The 17,170-nt window shown below is 54.8% G+C and overlaps 1 protein-coding gene across 1 annotated transcript in view; it reads right to left on the reverse strand.

Annotated features, from left to right (window-relative positions):
* Window positions 1–1,174: 1,174 nt before the first annotated feature.
* The window catches only part of ADAMTS14 (ADAM metallopeptidase with thrombospondin type 1 motif 14), a 92,649-nt gene continuing 76,653 nt past the window's right edge, over window positions 1,175–17,170 (reverse strand). The window contains exons 13-22 of the mRNA XM_024765565.1: window positions 16,943–17,076; window positions 16,456–16,579; window positions 15,393–15,473; window positions 11,782–11,945; window positions 9,703–9,871; window positions 9,122–9,254; window positions 7,065–7,272; window positions 3,897–4,026; window positions 3,678–3,788; window positions 1,175–1,994 (exon numbers count right to left, since the gene is read on the reverse strand). Coding sequence (XP_024621333.1) covers window positions 1,501–1,994; window positions 3,678–3,788; window positions 3,897–4,026; window positions 7,065–7,272; window positions 9,122–9,254; window positions 9,703–9,871; window positions 11,782–11,945; window positions 15,393–15,473; window positions 16,456–16,579; window positions 16,943–17,076 — 1,748 coding nt within the window. The 3' untranslated portion in view covers window positions 1,175–1,500. The remainder of the gene's footprint in view (window positions 1,995–3,677; window positions 3,789–3,896; window positions 4,027–7,064; window positions 7,273–9,121; window positions 9,255–9,702; window positions 9,872–11,781; window positions 11,946–15,392; window positions 15,474–16,455; window positions 16,580–16,942; window positions 17,077–17,170) is intronic.

Raw genomic sequence — 17,170 nt, forward strand, 5'->3', positions numbered from 1 at the left:
TGTGTGCCCCAGCCTTGCCGGGAGGGGGCAGGCAGCGGGCGGAGAGGGCACCTGGGGAGCCCCTCTAGGGCCTCCACTCTCCGGGGGTTGCCGCCCGGGGCCCACTGCTCCTATTCCTCTAGCCTGGCTCAGAGTGGCCCCCTTGCCCTGGAACAGAAGAACTAGCCAGCACCTCTACGGCCTGCTGAGGAGTCTGCGAGACCCTCTGCATGACTTAGAGTGAGGATCCCTGGGAGAGGTCCCGGGAACCGGGTGGCTTCCTGAGAGCCAGAGGGCCCAGGGAAGTTACCTGCCCTTGGAGGTAACATGGGTGTGGCTGAGGCTCCACAGTGCTGTCTCCTCCCCACCTGCACGAGGGGCAGAGGCTCACGTCCTGCCCTGGGGCACTTGGCCCTTGTCATCCCCAGGACCCGGCTATGAGTGGGCTCCGGTCCTCAGCCCTGGAGCCTGGTCACCCCCACACCCGCACCCAGTACCACAAATGGACCTCCAGTCCAGCTTAAGCCGGGTGGGAGAAGAAGACGTCTGACTCCAGCAGGAGCGGTCTTTGGTAGAGGGCAATGACTGGCAGGGCTCAGCCTGAGAACTCACGTCTCCTCTGTGCCCCACAAAGTCCCCTTCCAGCCCGTGCTCTCTTCACACGCCGGAGTGACGACCACAGTTGCCGTTCCTGGTCCAGCCAGGGGGCCTAGCACCAGCTGGGGACCCCCTGGACGATGAGGACACATGTTCCAGAGTGTCCAGAGCCCCCTTCTCAGGGGGGCCGTGGGTGAGGTTAAAAGGCCCACCTGTAAACTGGAGGCACCGGAAGTAATAGGAAGTGCCACCTTCAGGGGCAGAGGTGGCCACCAACATGGCCCTCCAGCCAGCAAGTGCAAGGTGGACTCTGCCCTTTGGCCATGGCCAGAGGAGCTGTCTGGAGCTCTCGCTATGAAGAGCTGGGTCTGAGATGAACTGGCCTCCCGCCCACCCTAGCCCTGCAGCTGGAGCCTCACGACCACATTCGGCCCCAGCCCACTTCCTCTTGGACCACCCTGTGAGGGTTCCCCCGACCTTTCCCGGCCCTGCTCTGCCCCTCTTGGCAGAGGAGCCTGGTACTCAGGGTCTCCACAGGGGTCCCCACAATTTCTGGCAAAGGGAGGCAGTGTGAGGCCCGGTGGCTGTGTGTGTGTGTTGGGGGGGGGGATGGGATGGGGGGGGACTTAGCTGGCCCTCAGTCCTGGCAGGAGAGACAGCCAGGAGCCCCTGAGAGGTTTGATTCGGTCACCTGGGCTGCTTGCTGAGGTATCTCCGGTTAGGGCTTTCCCTGATCTGTTTCTTCCTCATAGACCCACTTCATGGGGTGAAAAGTGTCACAGCCCCAAACTAGAACAATAAGAAGGCAAATAATTTAAAAGGCAGTCCGTGCTTGCCCCGGCCCCGCTGTGTGTCCTCTGAGCCGGGATGTCTGGGGCAGCACAGAGCATGTAAACTTGACCGGAGGGATGGGCAAGGCCAGGCTCATGTCACCGGGGAGGTGGTGGGAAGGCTGGTGCCTGGATGCTTCGGGTCTTCCCTGAGCTGCCCCTTATCTTCAGAGACTGGTGTAGGGGCCCCAGCCCAGCCCCAGGGCAGTCCCCGGGGGGCACTAGGAGAAGTGCCCCAGAATACTGTAGGGTTCCGTTTCTGAGCAGCAAAGCGGCGCTGGCTCACTGGGGAGCTTGTGTCCAGAGGTCCTGGGAGCTGTGTGGCTCGGCCATGCTGATGGCCGTCTGATCCCGCTGGTCCCACAGTGGGCTCCACAGCCTCTGGAGGGGCCTTGGGTCCTCGGAAGGGGCTCCCAGGAGTGGAGAAGGGTGGCGGTGAGGCCAGGCTGGGGTCCGGGCTCGCGTCAGGGCCCGAGGCCTTCGTGGTACAGGACTCACAGCACAGCCGGTGGTAGCCAGGGATGGAGCAGTAGCGATCAAGCACTTCCATCTGGCAGAAGACGGACCTGTGCTCCACACAGGGCTCCGCTGCACACACAGCACAAGGACCGATGCTGGAGGACGCCCATCAGCCGGGTTACAACCCCCACTCAGCCCTCCACCTCCCGCCCTCACCACCTCCCAATCAACCCAAAGGAATCCGATCCACTCTGGCCAGGGCCAGGCAGATGCCCGGGTTACTCACACTGTGACGAGCAGCTTAAACGTCCTGCCCCTGGTGAGCACGCATTTGGAACAGTAAGCCCCCCACCAACAAACTTGGAATCAAGCAGATCTAGGTTCCGATCAAGGCTCTATCACTAAAAAGCTGCAAGGCTTCGGGCAAGTCATTTAAACTGTCCAACACTCAGTTTCTTCTGTGAAATGGGGATAATGCTGACATTTACCAATGAATAATAATATGATTATTGTAAGTAGCATTTGTAAAGTTCCTGGCATAGAGGGGTGCTCATTATATTAGTTTTGTTTGCTCTTGTTCAAATGTCATCTAAAAATGTTTTTGCATTTCTGTGATAACTTCAGGTAGGTCTCTCCAGATGATGTGAAGGCAGGAGCTTTGCTTTCTATTAATTTTTCCAGGGAAAGAGAAAAGGAGGGGGACAGGGAAGAGGAGAGGAGGGGGAGAGAAAGAGAAGAGAGAAAAGGTAGGGTGCTGGCTTAGGGGAACAGGAGAGAGACTAGAGAAAATGGAAAGCCAGTGGCCTCTAGATGGCGCTAGAATTCTAGGGTCAGAATCAGAGCTCCCCTTTGCTCCCAGAGGAAAAGGAAAGGAAACCCAAGCACTTGAACAGCCTGAGCCTCAGCACAGGGGCAGAGCAGCAGCAAGACTGGAGCCAGAAGTTCCTTTGAGGACATTTAATCAGACCCCTCCATTTTACAGATGAGGTCGCTGAGCTCAGAGAGTTTCACGAATTTGTACAAGGTCACACAGCCAACTGATCCTCTAACTAGGAGTTTGGGTCTGGGATCTTTCTGCTACTCATCTTGTCAGACCCTGGTCCTTGGGAAGGTAAGAAAGGGAAACAGAGAAGGAACCTAGGAAGGAAGCACAGAACATAGAGCCTGGTATATAGTAGGTGCTTAGTTAATATTTATTAATGGATGGATGGGTGGATGGATGGAAAGATGAGAGGGTGAGCTGCTGGGCTCCTGATCGTGAAGCAGAGAGAAATGACTGCTACTATATTTGTTGTTGGCTGACTACTAAGCAGGAATGCATGCATTATCTCATTTAATTCTCTCAACAGACCTATAAAGAGAGCTCAGAACTACAATTGCTTATCCAAAAATCTTGGAACCAGATATGGTTCATAATTCAGAACTTCTGAGGTTAGAAGAGTAATATTCAGTGTATTTACATTAATGTCCCCAGTGGAGACTGGAGGTCACCGTGCAACCAAATACAGCAATGTTTCCGTAGCAAAAGAATAACTAATCTCTCGTTAGTTCAGTTCAGATTTTGCTTCCCAGTGAGTCTGCACCAAATTTAGGGGGACACCTGCAGCTTTCAATATTTTGGAACTGCAGATAAGGAACCATGGACCAATATAAGCATCATCCCCACCTCACAGCTGAGGAATCCAAGGCTCCAAGAGGCTAAGGTCACGTGGACAGACTGGAAGCTGGGTCCACTCCACTGCACGGCCCATGCCCACGATGCCATGAACACTGGAAGAATGGGGAGGGGGTGGGGTCCAGAGATACACTTACTTGATGATATCTTGTTGATGGGATCTAGGGGCCCAGATTGTGGCACCCACTCCCCGTCTGGGGTCACAAGTTCTCGGACGTCAGCCCTCTCTGTGGAATTCTGGAGATTTCCTGTGAAGGGGAAAAGCAGCTCTAGTATTTGGGCTGGGAAGCCAGCCAAGCTGGGCCTCAGGTCTAGGCCGGAGGAGCTGGGCTTGACCCCCATCCTACCCGGCTTACCTCCACAGGCGGGCAGGCTGCAGACCTGGACCGTGTCCGGCTTGTCCCCCTCACACTGCCCCAGACTGCTGGCGTTGGCCCGGCACACCACCTGCCGTAGCTGGACGCCCTCTCCGCAAGTGACGGAGCACTGCCGTGGGGAGACGGGGGCGGGAGGTGTGGAGAGACAGTGGAAGGAGGCGGTGAGCTCTGCAGTCCAGCCAGTGCCCAGGACAGAAAGGGGACAGAGAAGGGTGCCAAGTCTCTGCTGGACCAGAGGGACATGCAAGGACTGCTCTCAACAGCCTCTCCAGGACAGCACAGCAACTGTCAAATACTCCTGTACCAGGTGGGAAAGAGCCACTGCCCCGATCTTGGAAGCCCCTGAACCTTCCCACCATCTGGAGGGGGCCTGTGGGACCCCATTCCGGCACTACTGCTTTTTTTCACTCTGTCTGGCCTGTGCCTGGGTCCTTAAATATTTTGTGTATCACCCTGCTGCCATACACTAGCCCAAGGGACCTGAGGCAGGTCCATGCACTTGATGATACCTTGTTAAGGGGATGTAGGAACCCAGACTGTAACAACAGCTAAGCTGAGAGAACTGGATGATGGGGTCACCATAGACCCCTCTAGCTCTGACATTCAATGACTTTGTTTCCAACACTCAGCTTGTAGAGACATGCTCAAAAGTGTCTTCTTCTCTAAGAGGGAAAGGTGTGGGTACAAGGAACAGAAGACCATTTGAAAGGGCTGCCACACACATCATGCCCTGGAACCCACATACTCTGATAAAGGGGTGGGGTGGCTTCAGGAAAAGCAAGGGTGCCCTACGTGACCAGGTCACCGCGTTTGTAGGCACTGAGCAGAGCCTCTCCTAGCGGGATGGGAAGGACTTGCAAAGGTCCACTTCTCATACCAGGGCAGGTGATGAGCAAAGGAGACACAAGGGTCACATGCCACACAGAACAGTGGGACAAAGACGGCTCATCTTCCCAGGAGGAATAATTACAAACAGCAATAGCTCTGGAAGGCTCTGCCCATCTTACAGGGGCAACTATCTTCCACCAGCTGTCACCTCCCTGTTTTACGTAAGGGGCCCTTTATGGATCAGCGGTCTTTCTGGTTTATATTCAAACAAATAAAGCTATATATTATGGAGAAGAATATAAAATCTGCACAGGTTGTGTGGGGATTTTTAGTTCTTTAAAATACTCTGTATTACGCAATATTTCAAGCCTATAGGAAGGTATGAGGAAGTTGGTCATGAACGCCTGTTCAAACACCCCCACTAGCAACTTCAGTAAATCAGTATTCTGGCGCATTTTCAAATACCGCGTTGTGCCTTTTTAAACTTTAAGTAAATCGTATCCCCATCGGTAGTGCTACTTCCTTCATACTTCAGTGCTTTTTCTCACCTATTTTTCTGAGGGTTATCTATATTGATGAGTACGGCTCAAGCTTATTCATTTTTCTTGCTGTATAGTATTTTATTACATGAATAGAGCAAGGGGTTTTTTTTGAGGGGGGTCCAATTTCCTATGGATAGATATTTAGAATATTTCCTGATATTCTGCTGTTACAATAAACACCACTGTGCTTATTTCCATGATCGAAGGAGGTTTTAAAAATTGTAATCAAATATGCAGATCATAAAATTTACATTGTAACCATTTTTTAGTGTACAGTTCAGTGGTACTAAGTACATTCACATTACTGCACAACCATCGCCACCATCCATCTCTAGAACGGTTTCTTCTTCCCAAACTGAAATTCTGTGCCCATTAAACATTAACTTCCCACTCCCCTCTCCCCTGGTCCCTGGCAACCACACTTCTACTTTCTCTCCCTATGAATTTGACTGCTCTAGGTGTCTCACATAAGTGGAATCATACTGTATTTGTCATTTTGTGTCTGGCTTATTTCACTCTACATAATGTCTTCAAGGTTCATATCAAACTCATTTTTAAGAGAAAACCCCAAACTTGAAAAAACTTCCCTGTGGCCCCTGGACTATTCCACAACCTTCTTACTGTTTGCCTTTTTCTTCCCTGGCCTCCCAGCAATGAACTTGCTACAGAGCTGCCAGAGTGATCTTTAAACCTGAAATCAGAGCTGGTGACATACACGTTAAAACCTTTCAAGTTTCCCGCTGCTCTTAGAATAACTCTAACTCCTCATAAAGCCCTGCAGGATTTGACCCCCTGCCCACTCTCCAAAGATGTCGTGTAACCCCTGCCCCTCTCATTAAGCTCTAGTCCCAATGCCCTTTAGGTTTCTGGAACATGGCAAGGTTGTTCGTGTCTCAGGGTCTTCATATGGCTCACACCTCAGGTCTCAGCTCGAATGTCACCTCCTCAGAGAGGCCCTCCCTGATATGTTACCCTGTTTACCTCTGCTCAGCTCCAACTGCAACCTGTCAATGCTTTTGTTATTGGTACTTGTCTCTTACGTCTCCCTCACTAGACAGTAAGCACCATGAGGACAAGAATCAGGTCTGTCTGGTTGGTAGTGGGTTCCAGGCATTCTTAGCACAGTGTGCCTGGAACGTACTTGGCACCTTAGTTTCCCGACCAGGGATTGAACCCGTGCGCCCTGCAGTGGAAGTGCCGAGTCTTAACCACTGGACATCCAGGGGAGTCCCAGTAAATATTTCTTAATACAAGAGTGTCTTGGGGCTTCCCTTGTGGCGCAGTGGTTGAGAGTCCGCCTGCCGATGCAGGGGACACGGGTTCGTGCCCCGGTCCGGGAAGATCCCACATGCCGCGGAGTGGCTGCGCCCGTGAGCCATGGCCGCTGAGCCTGCGTGTCCGGAGCCTGTTGCTCCACAACGGGAGAGGCCACAACAGTGAGAGGCCCGCGTACCGCAAAAAAAAAAAAAAGAGTGTCTTACAATTTGCTCATCTGTAACACAGGGATATTAGCCCAGGCCTCCTAACTCTGTGAAGGTCAAAGCTGATAGTGAATGGATATAAAGGCCAAGCCCAAAACCATGGCCCAGCATACCGTTGGACTTAGTTTTGAGAAAAATCAGATCAGATGTGGGGAGAGGGATTCAGCCAGAAACACTCGGCCTGCAGGGAGCGCCAGATCTCTCTGCAGCTCCTCCACCCAGACCGTCCTCTTCCTTGACTTTGCAAGGCAGGTGCCTGTCGGCCCAGCCCCTCCCACGCCCTGAGGACAGCTCACCTGGGACCAGGCTCCCGTCCGCCACTGGGCTGGACAGGGCACGCGGTGGCAGGGCCGGCGGGCCTCGGGCCGGTCCCCGGGGCAGGCCTTGGCCGGCATGGCCTTGTGGGTACCGTTGGAGAGGGGCAGCAGGCACTGCACTCCCCGAGTCTGCACCCCCAGCTTCCCACAACTCCGGCTGCAGGTGCCCCACTCCTCCGTCACCCACCTGGAGACAGACAGGGAGAAAGGTGGAGGAAAGGCGGGACTATGGGACACTTCCTCCCAGGGCCACTCCCACTCCCTGAACCACCAAAGGCAGGAGCCACAGAGATGGTTTGGGCTTCAGAATGCTTGGGGGCTAAGCCAACCACCCACGTGGCTCTGCAGCTGTCAGGCGTGTGGCCTTAGGGAGGTCACGTATTCTCTCCTCTGTTTCCTCATCTGAAAAATGGGTATAATGCATATTTAAATCCTGACACCCTGCAGGTCCTTGGACAAGCTATTAACCCCCCTAAGCCTCAGTTACCCCATCTTTACATCAGGATTCTTTCAACACTTCATAAATATTTGCGTGTCTATCATGCGCAGGCACTGTCCTAGGTGCTGACATTCAGCCGAGCACAAACGGATGAAAATCACAGCTTGCAGAGTAGAAGCCCCTACCATGGGGCTCTTGGGACAATTAAAGGACCTGTGTATGTGAAGCACGTGGCAGAGTGCACGGCATGCAGTAGGCATGTCGTAAGTGCAGGCACTATGACTATCACCGTCAGCGCCTGCAGAGCTTTGGTGCTGATCAGCTAAGCCGCTAGTCTCCAAGCGTCTTTTAGCCACAGAGCAGCTTCCAGCAGCACCTTAAGCAGGCGCCCACTGGAAGAGTTAGACAAAAGCAAAACTGCTCTGGTGGGGTGGACGGAGGGGCAGCCCCCAACTCCCACTCCCCTCTGTTTCCTGAGGCATCATTTAGTAAACGATGGCTTTAGCCAACCCCTTCCCTTAACAAACAAAACAAAAAGCCCCGAAACTTCATTTGACATTTTACAGATAAGGAGACAAGCCAGGGTGGGGTGACCTGCTAGGGGTCATGGCAGAGTTAGCCCCGCATGCTCTGTGATCACAGATGTTTGCGGGCAAAGTGGCCTGAATAAAAAGTAATACATAAAAAAGAACCATGGAGAGCCAGGGGGCTGGGGATTGTGGCCCGGGCCAGGCACAGGGAGGCCATGGCAGCCTCTAGCACCGGTCAGCAGCTCCCGCCCTGGCTCTGAGGTCCCTCTACCCTGTGGGAGCAGAGCTGCTGTGGATCAGCAAGGCCGAGTTGGGACCCCCCAACCCTGGGAGGACTCCTGGGAGGCAGGAGGATGGACTCAGCTCTTCATGGTTTCCTACTGGCCAGCCACCCTCGGCCCTACCTGGGGGCCACTAGAGAAGCCTGCTGGGGCTGAGGACGAGCTGGGCAACAGGCCCAGAGACCAGACATCGATCCTCCACAGATTATAGCTCTCTCCTCTCCCCAAAGCCACCTCCAAGTAACCCCAAGAACATGACCTTGGGCTCAAAAAGAGCCTGTGTCCTCAGGCCAGGGAATCCCAATCAGGGGCTAGACCACAGCTCGGGGCTGGAAGGCCAGACCGCATCCCTGGGCCCCAGATGACTGGGCAGGGAAGGACTGGTAGACAGCGTCCTGGCCTAGGTTCTGGAAACACTGAAATCCTCTTCACCTGCATGGACCCCCTGGATCACTGAGGGAAAGCTGTGTCCCCAGATCGGGCCTCAGCTTCCCCATCTGTAAAATAATCCTGGGAGGAGTAGAACAAAGGCAGCATCTTCCTCCTTCTGGGAGTGAAAGTTAATGCAGAAATCCCAGAGGGGATGGACGGGCAAGGAAGCCCGCGCGGACCATGGGCAGAGGCTGGCGTGTGGGTGCTCTCTGCTCAAGAAGTCCCAGCTGCGGGGGCTACGTGCCTCCACCCTCCAGCGCTGGCGGAAGCAGGCTCACCCGCCCCTCGTCCTGACGTCAGGGCAGAGAGAGGGTCTGCGGTCAGCCTCCTGTCCCTCCCCCAGAAAGCACTCACGCAGGCTGGGCACACGGGTGCTGGTTGCAGCGCCGGCGGATGGGCTTGGGCCTCTTCTTGTGGTCGCACAGGTGCCGCTGGACCATGTGGTGGTCTCGTCGGCGCCGGCAGCCGTACTTGGTGAACTGGATCCCTGAAGGGAGGACAGCCTGCCGTGGGGGTCAGTCTCACCAGGCCCCCACTGTCCTGCCCAGAGCCTCAGGGACAGTGAGCTCCGGAGAGACTGCAGCCAATCCCCCCTCCCTCTGTGCCTTTGCATCTTCCCATCCCCAAGTCACTTTCTGAAGAAGCCTTCCTTGACCAGCCCATCTCAGGTGTCACTGGTATAGCACAGGTGGGGACGTGGGCTGCTGTCTCTGCGCGCAGCTGGTGAGCCCTTACAGGGCAGAGGTCCTGCCCCGGATACTGCTCTAGCACCCCCAGCCCAGCCCCAAGGCCCTGCCCAGGCACCCTGCCACACCCCAGAGACCTTCAAGGAGAAACTGAGGCACGAGCCGGGGACATGCCAAGTGGAGACGATGTCAGGCCCCCGACCCCTCCCACTCCTCCCACAAGGCATCTGCGGTCAGGCAAGCGAGTACCTCCTCCGCAGGCCTTGGTGCAGGGTGCCCAGTTCTTGAGTGCCCACTCGTAGGTGTCCGTCTCCTCCAGGAGCACGTTGTTGCTCCCGATAAGGGGCAGCAGGTCCTCGTGGATGACGTACTTGTAGGCCAGGCTGCTGCGGGGGCCACCCTCAGCTGGGGGGAGCACCTGAAGGGAGACAGACGAGGTGGCAAAGGACTGGAGAGCAGGGAAGCAAGGCCAGCATAGGGAGACCGGGGAAGAGGGGTCAAAGGGGAGGATGTGGGGTCAGAAGCAGAACCAGTGAGAGCCAGGAGGGGGCAGCACTGAGCACGCACTGGCGAGGCCTTTCAGACCTGTAGCCACATGGCAAAACTGAGGCTAATACAACCAACTCATGCAGCTCAATATCAAAAAAACAAACAACCCAATCCAAAAATGGGCAGAAGACCTAAATAGACATTTCTCCAAAGAAGATACACAGATTTCCAACAAACACATGAAAGAATGCTCAACATCATTAATCATTAGAGAAACGCAAACCAAAACTACAATGAGGTATCATCTCACACCGGTCAGAATAGCCATCATCATATATACACTACCAAACGTAAAACAGATAGCTAATGGGAAGCAGCCGCATAGCACAGGGAGATCAGCTGGTGCTTTGTGACCACCTAGAGGGGTGGGATAGGGAGGGTGGGAGGGAGGGAGACGCAAGAGGGAAGAGATGTGGGGACATATGTATATGTATAACTGATTCACTCTGTTATAAAGCAGAAACTGACACACCATTGTAAAGCAATTATACTCTAATAAAGATGTTTTTTAAAAAAAAAAAAAAACAACTCAAGCTAAGCAGCTACTGTGTGCCAGGCCTGAGAACAGCCTGTGTGCCCATCGGTGATTCTCCTTCCCACACACCTAAGTTCCAATGAAGGCAGGAACCATGTCTGCTGGTCTGTCCTGCTCACCAGAGCACCCACACTGCCTGACTCTAGAAGATGGTCTACAATAGAGACTCTCATCACATATAGGATTGCCAATATTTTCTCCCAGTCTGTTCAGGTTATCTTCTCACTTTCTTCAAAACGTCTTTTTTGATGTACAAAAGCTTTCGATTTCCATGAAGACCAATTTATATCTTTTTTGTTGCTGTTGCTCATGCTTTTGGTATCATATCTAGCTCTTGTACTCGGGGCTTTGATCTATCTTGAGCTGATTTGGGTATATGGTGTGAGGCAGGGGTTCAACTTCATTCTTCCGCATGTGCATGTCCGGTTGTCCCAGCACCATTAGTTGAAGAGATTCTTCTTTTCCCACTGAATGGTCTTGGTACTCTCGTTGAAAATTAATCAGCCATGGGTGTATGGGTGGACAACAAATATAGGGTGAGTAGGAAGCACATGCTGGACTGAATTAATATGCTGACATCAATAGGCTTCAGAGCCTGCCCTCTAGGACCTCCCTGACTAATGAGGGTAGCACCAGGAACAAAGCCTGTAGAAGGTCTCCCTGCCACCAGCCGGTGCCAATAGAGCCCCTCCCGGTCTGGTCTCCTGAGTTAACGATCCCTGCTCCATAAGCCCTGGCTTATGGTCTAGGAAGAGGGGGTGTGGGCAGAGGTGGGCCTCAGCTGGGACAGTGGCCCCATCCCCCTCTCAGGAGGCTGGCAGTGCCTGACAGCACTCCTGGGCCACAGGCCACTGGACTCCTGGACTCACTTGCTGGCAAAGCCATAATGCAACTGGATGCTGGATGATGGCAGAACGATGGGGGGACCAACCCAGGTCCCTCCAGCTCCTCCTGGGCCCTATTTCTGACCCCGTGTTAAGGAGAACAGACTCCCTGTGTGGGGCATCTCTGATCAGACAGTGAGACAACCATTTCTTTTTTCCTCCTCACTTGCCATCCTCCCAGCCTCGAAGCTCAGAGGGCATCTTGGCCTTGCCCAGGCTCCTGAAGACACCAGAACAGGATTTCCACCAGGCCTGCGCTGGCTCAGCAGCAGAGACGGTGAGCTAGGGGATTGGGCTGGGGCAGCAAGCGGGGGGGTGGGGTGGGGCGGGTAGGGGCCACCATGCAGGGTGGGGGCTCACCAGGACGGCAATGGCTTCCGGCAGGGGCCCACCGGTCTTGAGGCTCTCCTTGGCGTCCTCCACCGCGTACTCCCACTCCAGGCCCATTGCAGTGAAGGTCCGGCTCGTGGCTTCCTTGCCCTTGGGGTTGAGGATGAAGCTGCCTGTGACCTGGTTCTTCACCGCTGGCCATGGGGAGAGGGTCACACAGATTTCTATTCCCCTCCACAGGAGCACCAGCCACACCTCAGGGGTTTCAAGGCCGTCCCAGTGGGCCCCTAGGGGCTCCCTGCCCACCTGTCACTCCTTCCCATCTGAGCCTTTCTCCAGTCCGATGGATCATCCCACTGCCCCCACATAGCACCCCTGCCTCTGGACCCTGGTGCACACCATTCCTCTCACCTTGTCTCCCCTTCTTCCTGCCCGACTAATCTCCACCCACATTTAAGGCTCAGCACAATTCTCCCCTCCTCCATGAAGCCTTCTTTGATTGTCCAGTCCTCGGGGATTTGCCCTCCCTACAACTTCGACAGCAGAGCATAGAGGCTAAGAGTACAGGCTCTGGAGCCGGATTGATCTGGGAAAGTTACTTAGCCGCCCTGTGTTGCCTCAGTTTTACCATCTGTAAAATGGGAATGGTAATTCTACCTAGCTCATAGGGCTGCTGCCCCATGAGGATAATCGCAGTATCCCTTGCCCACCTACCCTGCCATGGGGCTCTTGGGACAATCAAAGGAGTTCATATATATAAAGAACTAGGCAGAGTGCATGGCATGCAGTTGGCACTTAATAATGGTAGGCACTATTACGGTCATCAAATCAGCATCTGACTTTTAGCACTGTTGCAATTACAGATATCCTGTCTCTCCCATAGCCTGTCAGTGTACCTCCTCCATCTCAGCGTCCTTAGCCCAGCACAGGGCCTGGCACAGAGCCGGAGTATAAAAAATATCTGTTCATTTTTCCCCCTTAAAGTCCCAGTCAGCGAGTAACTCACAAATTGTAACTGAAAGGCGCTGGGTGACCGGCGGGCGGAAGGTGTGTAGCTGCAGACGCCCCAGCAAAGGCCCCCGAGTTACAGCCTCATTCACCCTGGAGGCATCAGGGGTCAGAGAATGGCTGCACAGTGGGACCCGAGCCCCCAGCCAGGTGGGGATGGCAAAGGCTCTGGAGCCCCAGGGTGTCCCCACCTGGTGTAATTATAAGAGCTAAGGATCCAGGGCATGAACCACGTGCTGTTTACTCTGCTCCCGCCTCAGTGGGATCCTCACACGCATCCTGAGGTCGGTGCTGTTATTAATCCAGATGGGGAATCAGAGGCCCGGAGAGGGGCAAGGGTGTGTCCTGGACACACAGAGGCTGGTAGCCCAGCTCTCCGGAGGGCCAGCCTCCCTGCTGAGTGGGAAGAGAGACGCCCCCTCCTTTCCCGCGACCTGATCTCTGCCAGCCCCCAGAATCACCAGACCCTCCAGGCTAGAGTTGAGCATCTCCTCAGGCCCTTGTCTGCCTCCGCAGCTCACGACCACTGCTGTCCCTGGTCCCTGGATGTACACCCCGCCTTCCTGGGGGTGGTGGGCTGGAATCTCCACCACCTCCTACCAGCTCTGAGCCCAGGTCCTACCACTGACCAACTCGGTACCTCCAGCAACTCTTCTAACTTCTCGGAGCCTCAATTTCCTCAACTGCAAAACGGGATAACAAGAGGGTTATCGTGAGGCTCCGACGAGATAACGCATGAAAAGCGCCAGCGCAAAGCCCCACACACGGTGGGTATTAACAGCACGGCTTGTCTTCCCTCCACTTCCTTTCAGAGTCCATGACCCCAAATTCCAGGAGCGCCTCACACATTCGGACCAGGGCCTCAGCCTTCACTGCCAAGGCTGCCACCTGTCCCGGGCTTCTCCAGAGAGTACATACCCTGTCAGCACGCGTGTGCACACACACGGGCACACACACGCTCACTCCCACATACACATTCTGCACATTTACACCAGGGCCGCTGCAGATCTCACACACGTATAATCACACAACCTGTGCTGACGACAGGTCTCAGTCCTGCTTCCCTCTCCCCCAGGCTCCTGGAGAGCTCTAACCCTCACCCCATAAACACACAGCAAGTGTGCCTGCCCAGAGCCTGCCACAGGTGCTAGGAGCCTCTGCCCCGACCTCCAGGGAAGCCCACCTGCTGCCTACAAGCCCATCTAGCTCCTTGGAAGGGCTGGACATCTGAGCGGGGTTGGGGGGCCGTGGGTGGAAGGGGCTGGCCAGGGGCCCAAGGGACTGCTGACATTATGGAATCATCTGTAGGGGTGCAGTAGGAGGAGTGTCTGTAAGCAACCATCCTCTTCCAGGGGTAAATGACCTTCTCTCCTTGTCCCTGTGCAGGCGTAATTCTCCACAGCCAGACAGGCAAGTGGGCAGGGAGGCGGCCAAGCCAAAGCCCTCCCGTCTCACACCCCCTGTGCAGAGGTGCAGTTGGCAGGGGCACGGGGTAGAAGATGGGAGACCCAGGCCCAGACTGGCTCACCCCGCAAGTGAATGAGGGCACACAGAGGGCCCACAAGCCACTTTGCGCATCAGTTTCCCCTTGTGCCTTATGCCTGCTTGGACTACACTCAGGTGCCCTCCAGAGCAGGTTAGGAATTTTTACAGCTGTGCTAATGCAGATGTATTCTCCAGGGAGTGCAAGTTCTCCAGGAGACTTTAAAAATGTTTTGTATTATTTTAACAATAACCTAAAAATATGAAAAGTCAGCACTTTTGTAATATACAAGCTTGCCCAGAGATGTTAGGTTTTGGGTTCGTGTTTATGACGAGCTGGTGACAAGCAGGGTGACTTGGTGGGCACAGTGGGTAAGAGCGGCCTCTGTGACATGCTGAGGCCCAGTGACATCACAGCCCACGTGCCCTCAGTAAGGAGCCTGAGCAGAGACGAGTGTGGGGGAACCCAGCCACAGCCCAACGTGCGGGCAGCGGCCTTTTGCCCACCTGCTTGCCAGGAGCCTCCGCCAAACCATGCTTATGTGTTTCAAATTGAGATATAATTCACATACCAAACCATTCTGCCTTTCAAAGTATGCAATTCAGTGACTGTGCAATCATCACCACTGTCTAATTCCAGAACATTCTCATCACCCCCCAAAGAAATCTGCCCATGGGGGCTGTGGGCTGGGGGGGGGAATCTTCACTGGATCTCCTTTCATACCTTCTGATATTTGAACCATGGAGCAGGTTCCCATTTCAACATGAATAAAAATCAATCAATCAATAAAAAAGGGTTCTCTCAGGCTTCCCTGGTGGCGCAGAGGTTGAGAGTCCGCCTGCCGATGCAGGGGACACGGGTTCGTGCCCCGGTCCGGGAAGATCCCACATGCCGCGGAGCGGATAGGCCCGTGAGCCATGGCCGCTAGGCCTGTGCGTCCGGAGCCTGTGCTCCGCAAAGGGAGAGGCCCCATCAGTGAGAGGCCCGCATACCGCAAAAAAAAAAAAAAAAAAAAGGGTTCTCTCCCATTACTCAAACTCATGAAATGCCCTCTGCATTAGAATCCTCTCCTCTGCCCTCCCAGCTCCCCCCACACCCGAGGGCAGGTCCCAGGGCCTGGCTGCCCATCTCCTGGCACCCTGGCACTCACCAATGTGGTGGGGGACCTTCTCCAGCTCCTCAATCTGGATGTGCCTGGCACCTGCTGGGATCTGCACCAGCTTGAGAGCTCCTGCCACAGAGGAAGATGCAGAAAAACCATGAGCATCCTGAGCGGGTAGCCCCACTGCCAGCATCCCCCATCACCCCCTCTCCTCACAGATACCCAGGAACCTCAGTTTCTTTGTCTGTAAAATAGGAATGGGCCCTTCTCCATAAGGTGCTGAGAGGATCACAGTTCATATAGCTTAAGATGCCCTATAAATACTACTGGGCTCTGTGTGTGTGTTAGTTCCTATTATTTGCCACTTTCTTGACCCTCCTTTTCTCTCCTGACTTTCCCTCCCCTCTTTCTTCTCACACTTTAAGCCACTGTAGGAATCTTGATGAAATAGGCCATGAAGATCCAGCATGGGGGGCCCCCGTGATCCTCCCAGTCCGAGGCCTGAAAACTAACCTTTCTCAGAGCAATCAACTTTCCCCCAACAAGGAGAGGCATGGCAAAGGTGAAACACTCCCCAAGGGGAAATGAATCTAGTTCATACTAAAGTGTAAAGGACTAATATCTGGCCCTTTTCAACAGCAAGTGTGGCCAGATTGGACGTGGGGAGGGAAGTCAAGGAACTCTAAGGCACCAGGAGTTCAAAGCAGGAAGCACTTCAGTTAAAAAAAAAAAAAAAAAAAGTGAGAGAGAAGAGCAAAAAGGAAATTACCAGTCCAGCCTGGGCCTCATCTACAGATCTGTCTGGACCCTCATTCCCACTAACAGCCCCAGGCCAAAGAGATGGCTGAGTTCCTAGGACAACACAGTGCCAAGCAGGAAATGCTTCTGAGCTCCTGAGCCCAAGTGCAGGCGCAGCATGCCTGGAAAATGAGGAACCACAGCCGGGGGCAGCTGTGGTCTGAGACAGGCTCCAGGGCGCCCCCCCAGCACCAGAACTGTGGCCCGGCTCAAGGAGGGAGGGCCCACCTAAGGGATGGTTCGGGCTCTAGGGACGCTAGCTGGGCCAGAACCCCAGCCCCTCCTGGTCGTCCCCCAGCCCTAACCTGCTCACCTGCCTGCTTGGAGGCCTTGCCCAGAGTCCCCTTCACAGTCCTGCAGTGGGAGTTGTCGCCGCCACAGACCCCACACTTGTCATCTGCCTTCATGGACCCCACCTCCTTGTCACAGCCGACGGGCTGAAGCCAGAGACGGGGTCAGCGGGAAGAGGCTTCCATGCCCCACCAACACCCCCAGGTTGGCAGCCCCTGGCCCCCTCCTCAGTCCCCAGGCCCTGACAGGAGAGGACCCTGGACCGAGAGGCATTCTTGGAGTCACCGTGTGACATGGGCAAGGTCTTAAACCTGGCCACGCCTCTCCCACCGAATGGGGTTGGGCAGTAACCCTTTTCCAGCATCCCAAGGTCATGCTGAGGACCAAGGGGTGTCATGGGTGAGGAAGGGGAGGCAATGCCTGTCTTCCCAGGGAGCAGAAGGAGGCAGTGCAGCCCTCCAGTCTCCCGGGGCAGGCAGAGGGTGGGTAGCCAGGAGGGGGGCACCTACCACGCACTCGCCGCGGGCACAGACGCTGTACGGGTCCCGGTAGCTGCAGCGAGTCCCGTCGTGGACCACCTGGTTCATGAAGACCACGTCCCCTGTGTCCTCTGACTGGCAGATCAGCTCACACTTCTGGGCGTCTGTGGGGAAAGGGACCACACTGAGACAGCTGGGCTCAGAGAAGGTGGGTTGGCCTAGACCGACATTAACACGTGGCCTGAACAGGAAGCTCCA

The sequence above is a fragment of the Neophocaena asiaeorientalis genome, unplaced genomic scaffold (genome assembly GCF_003031525.2).
Source record: "Neophocaena asiaeorientalis asiaeorientalis breed wild unplaced genomic scaffold, Neophocaena_asiaeorientalis_V1.1 scaffold31, whole genome shotgun sequence".
In the NCBI taxonomy this organism is placed as follows: Eukaryota; Metazoa; Chordata; class Mammalia; order Artiodactyla; family Phocoenidae; genus Neophocaena; species Neophocaena asiaeorientalis.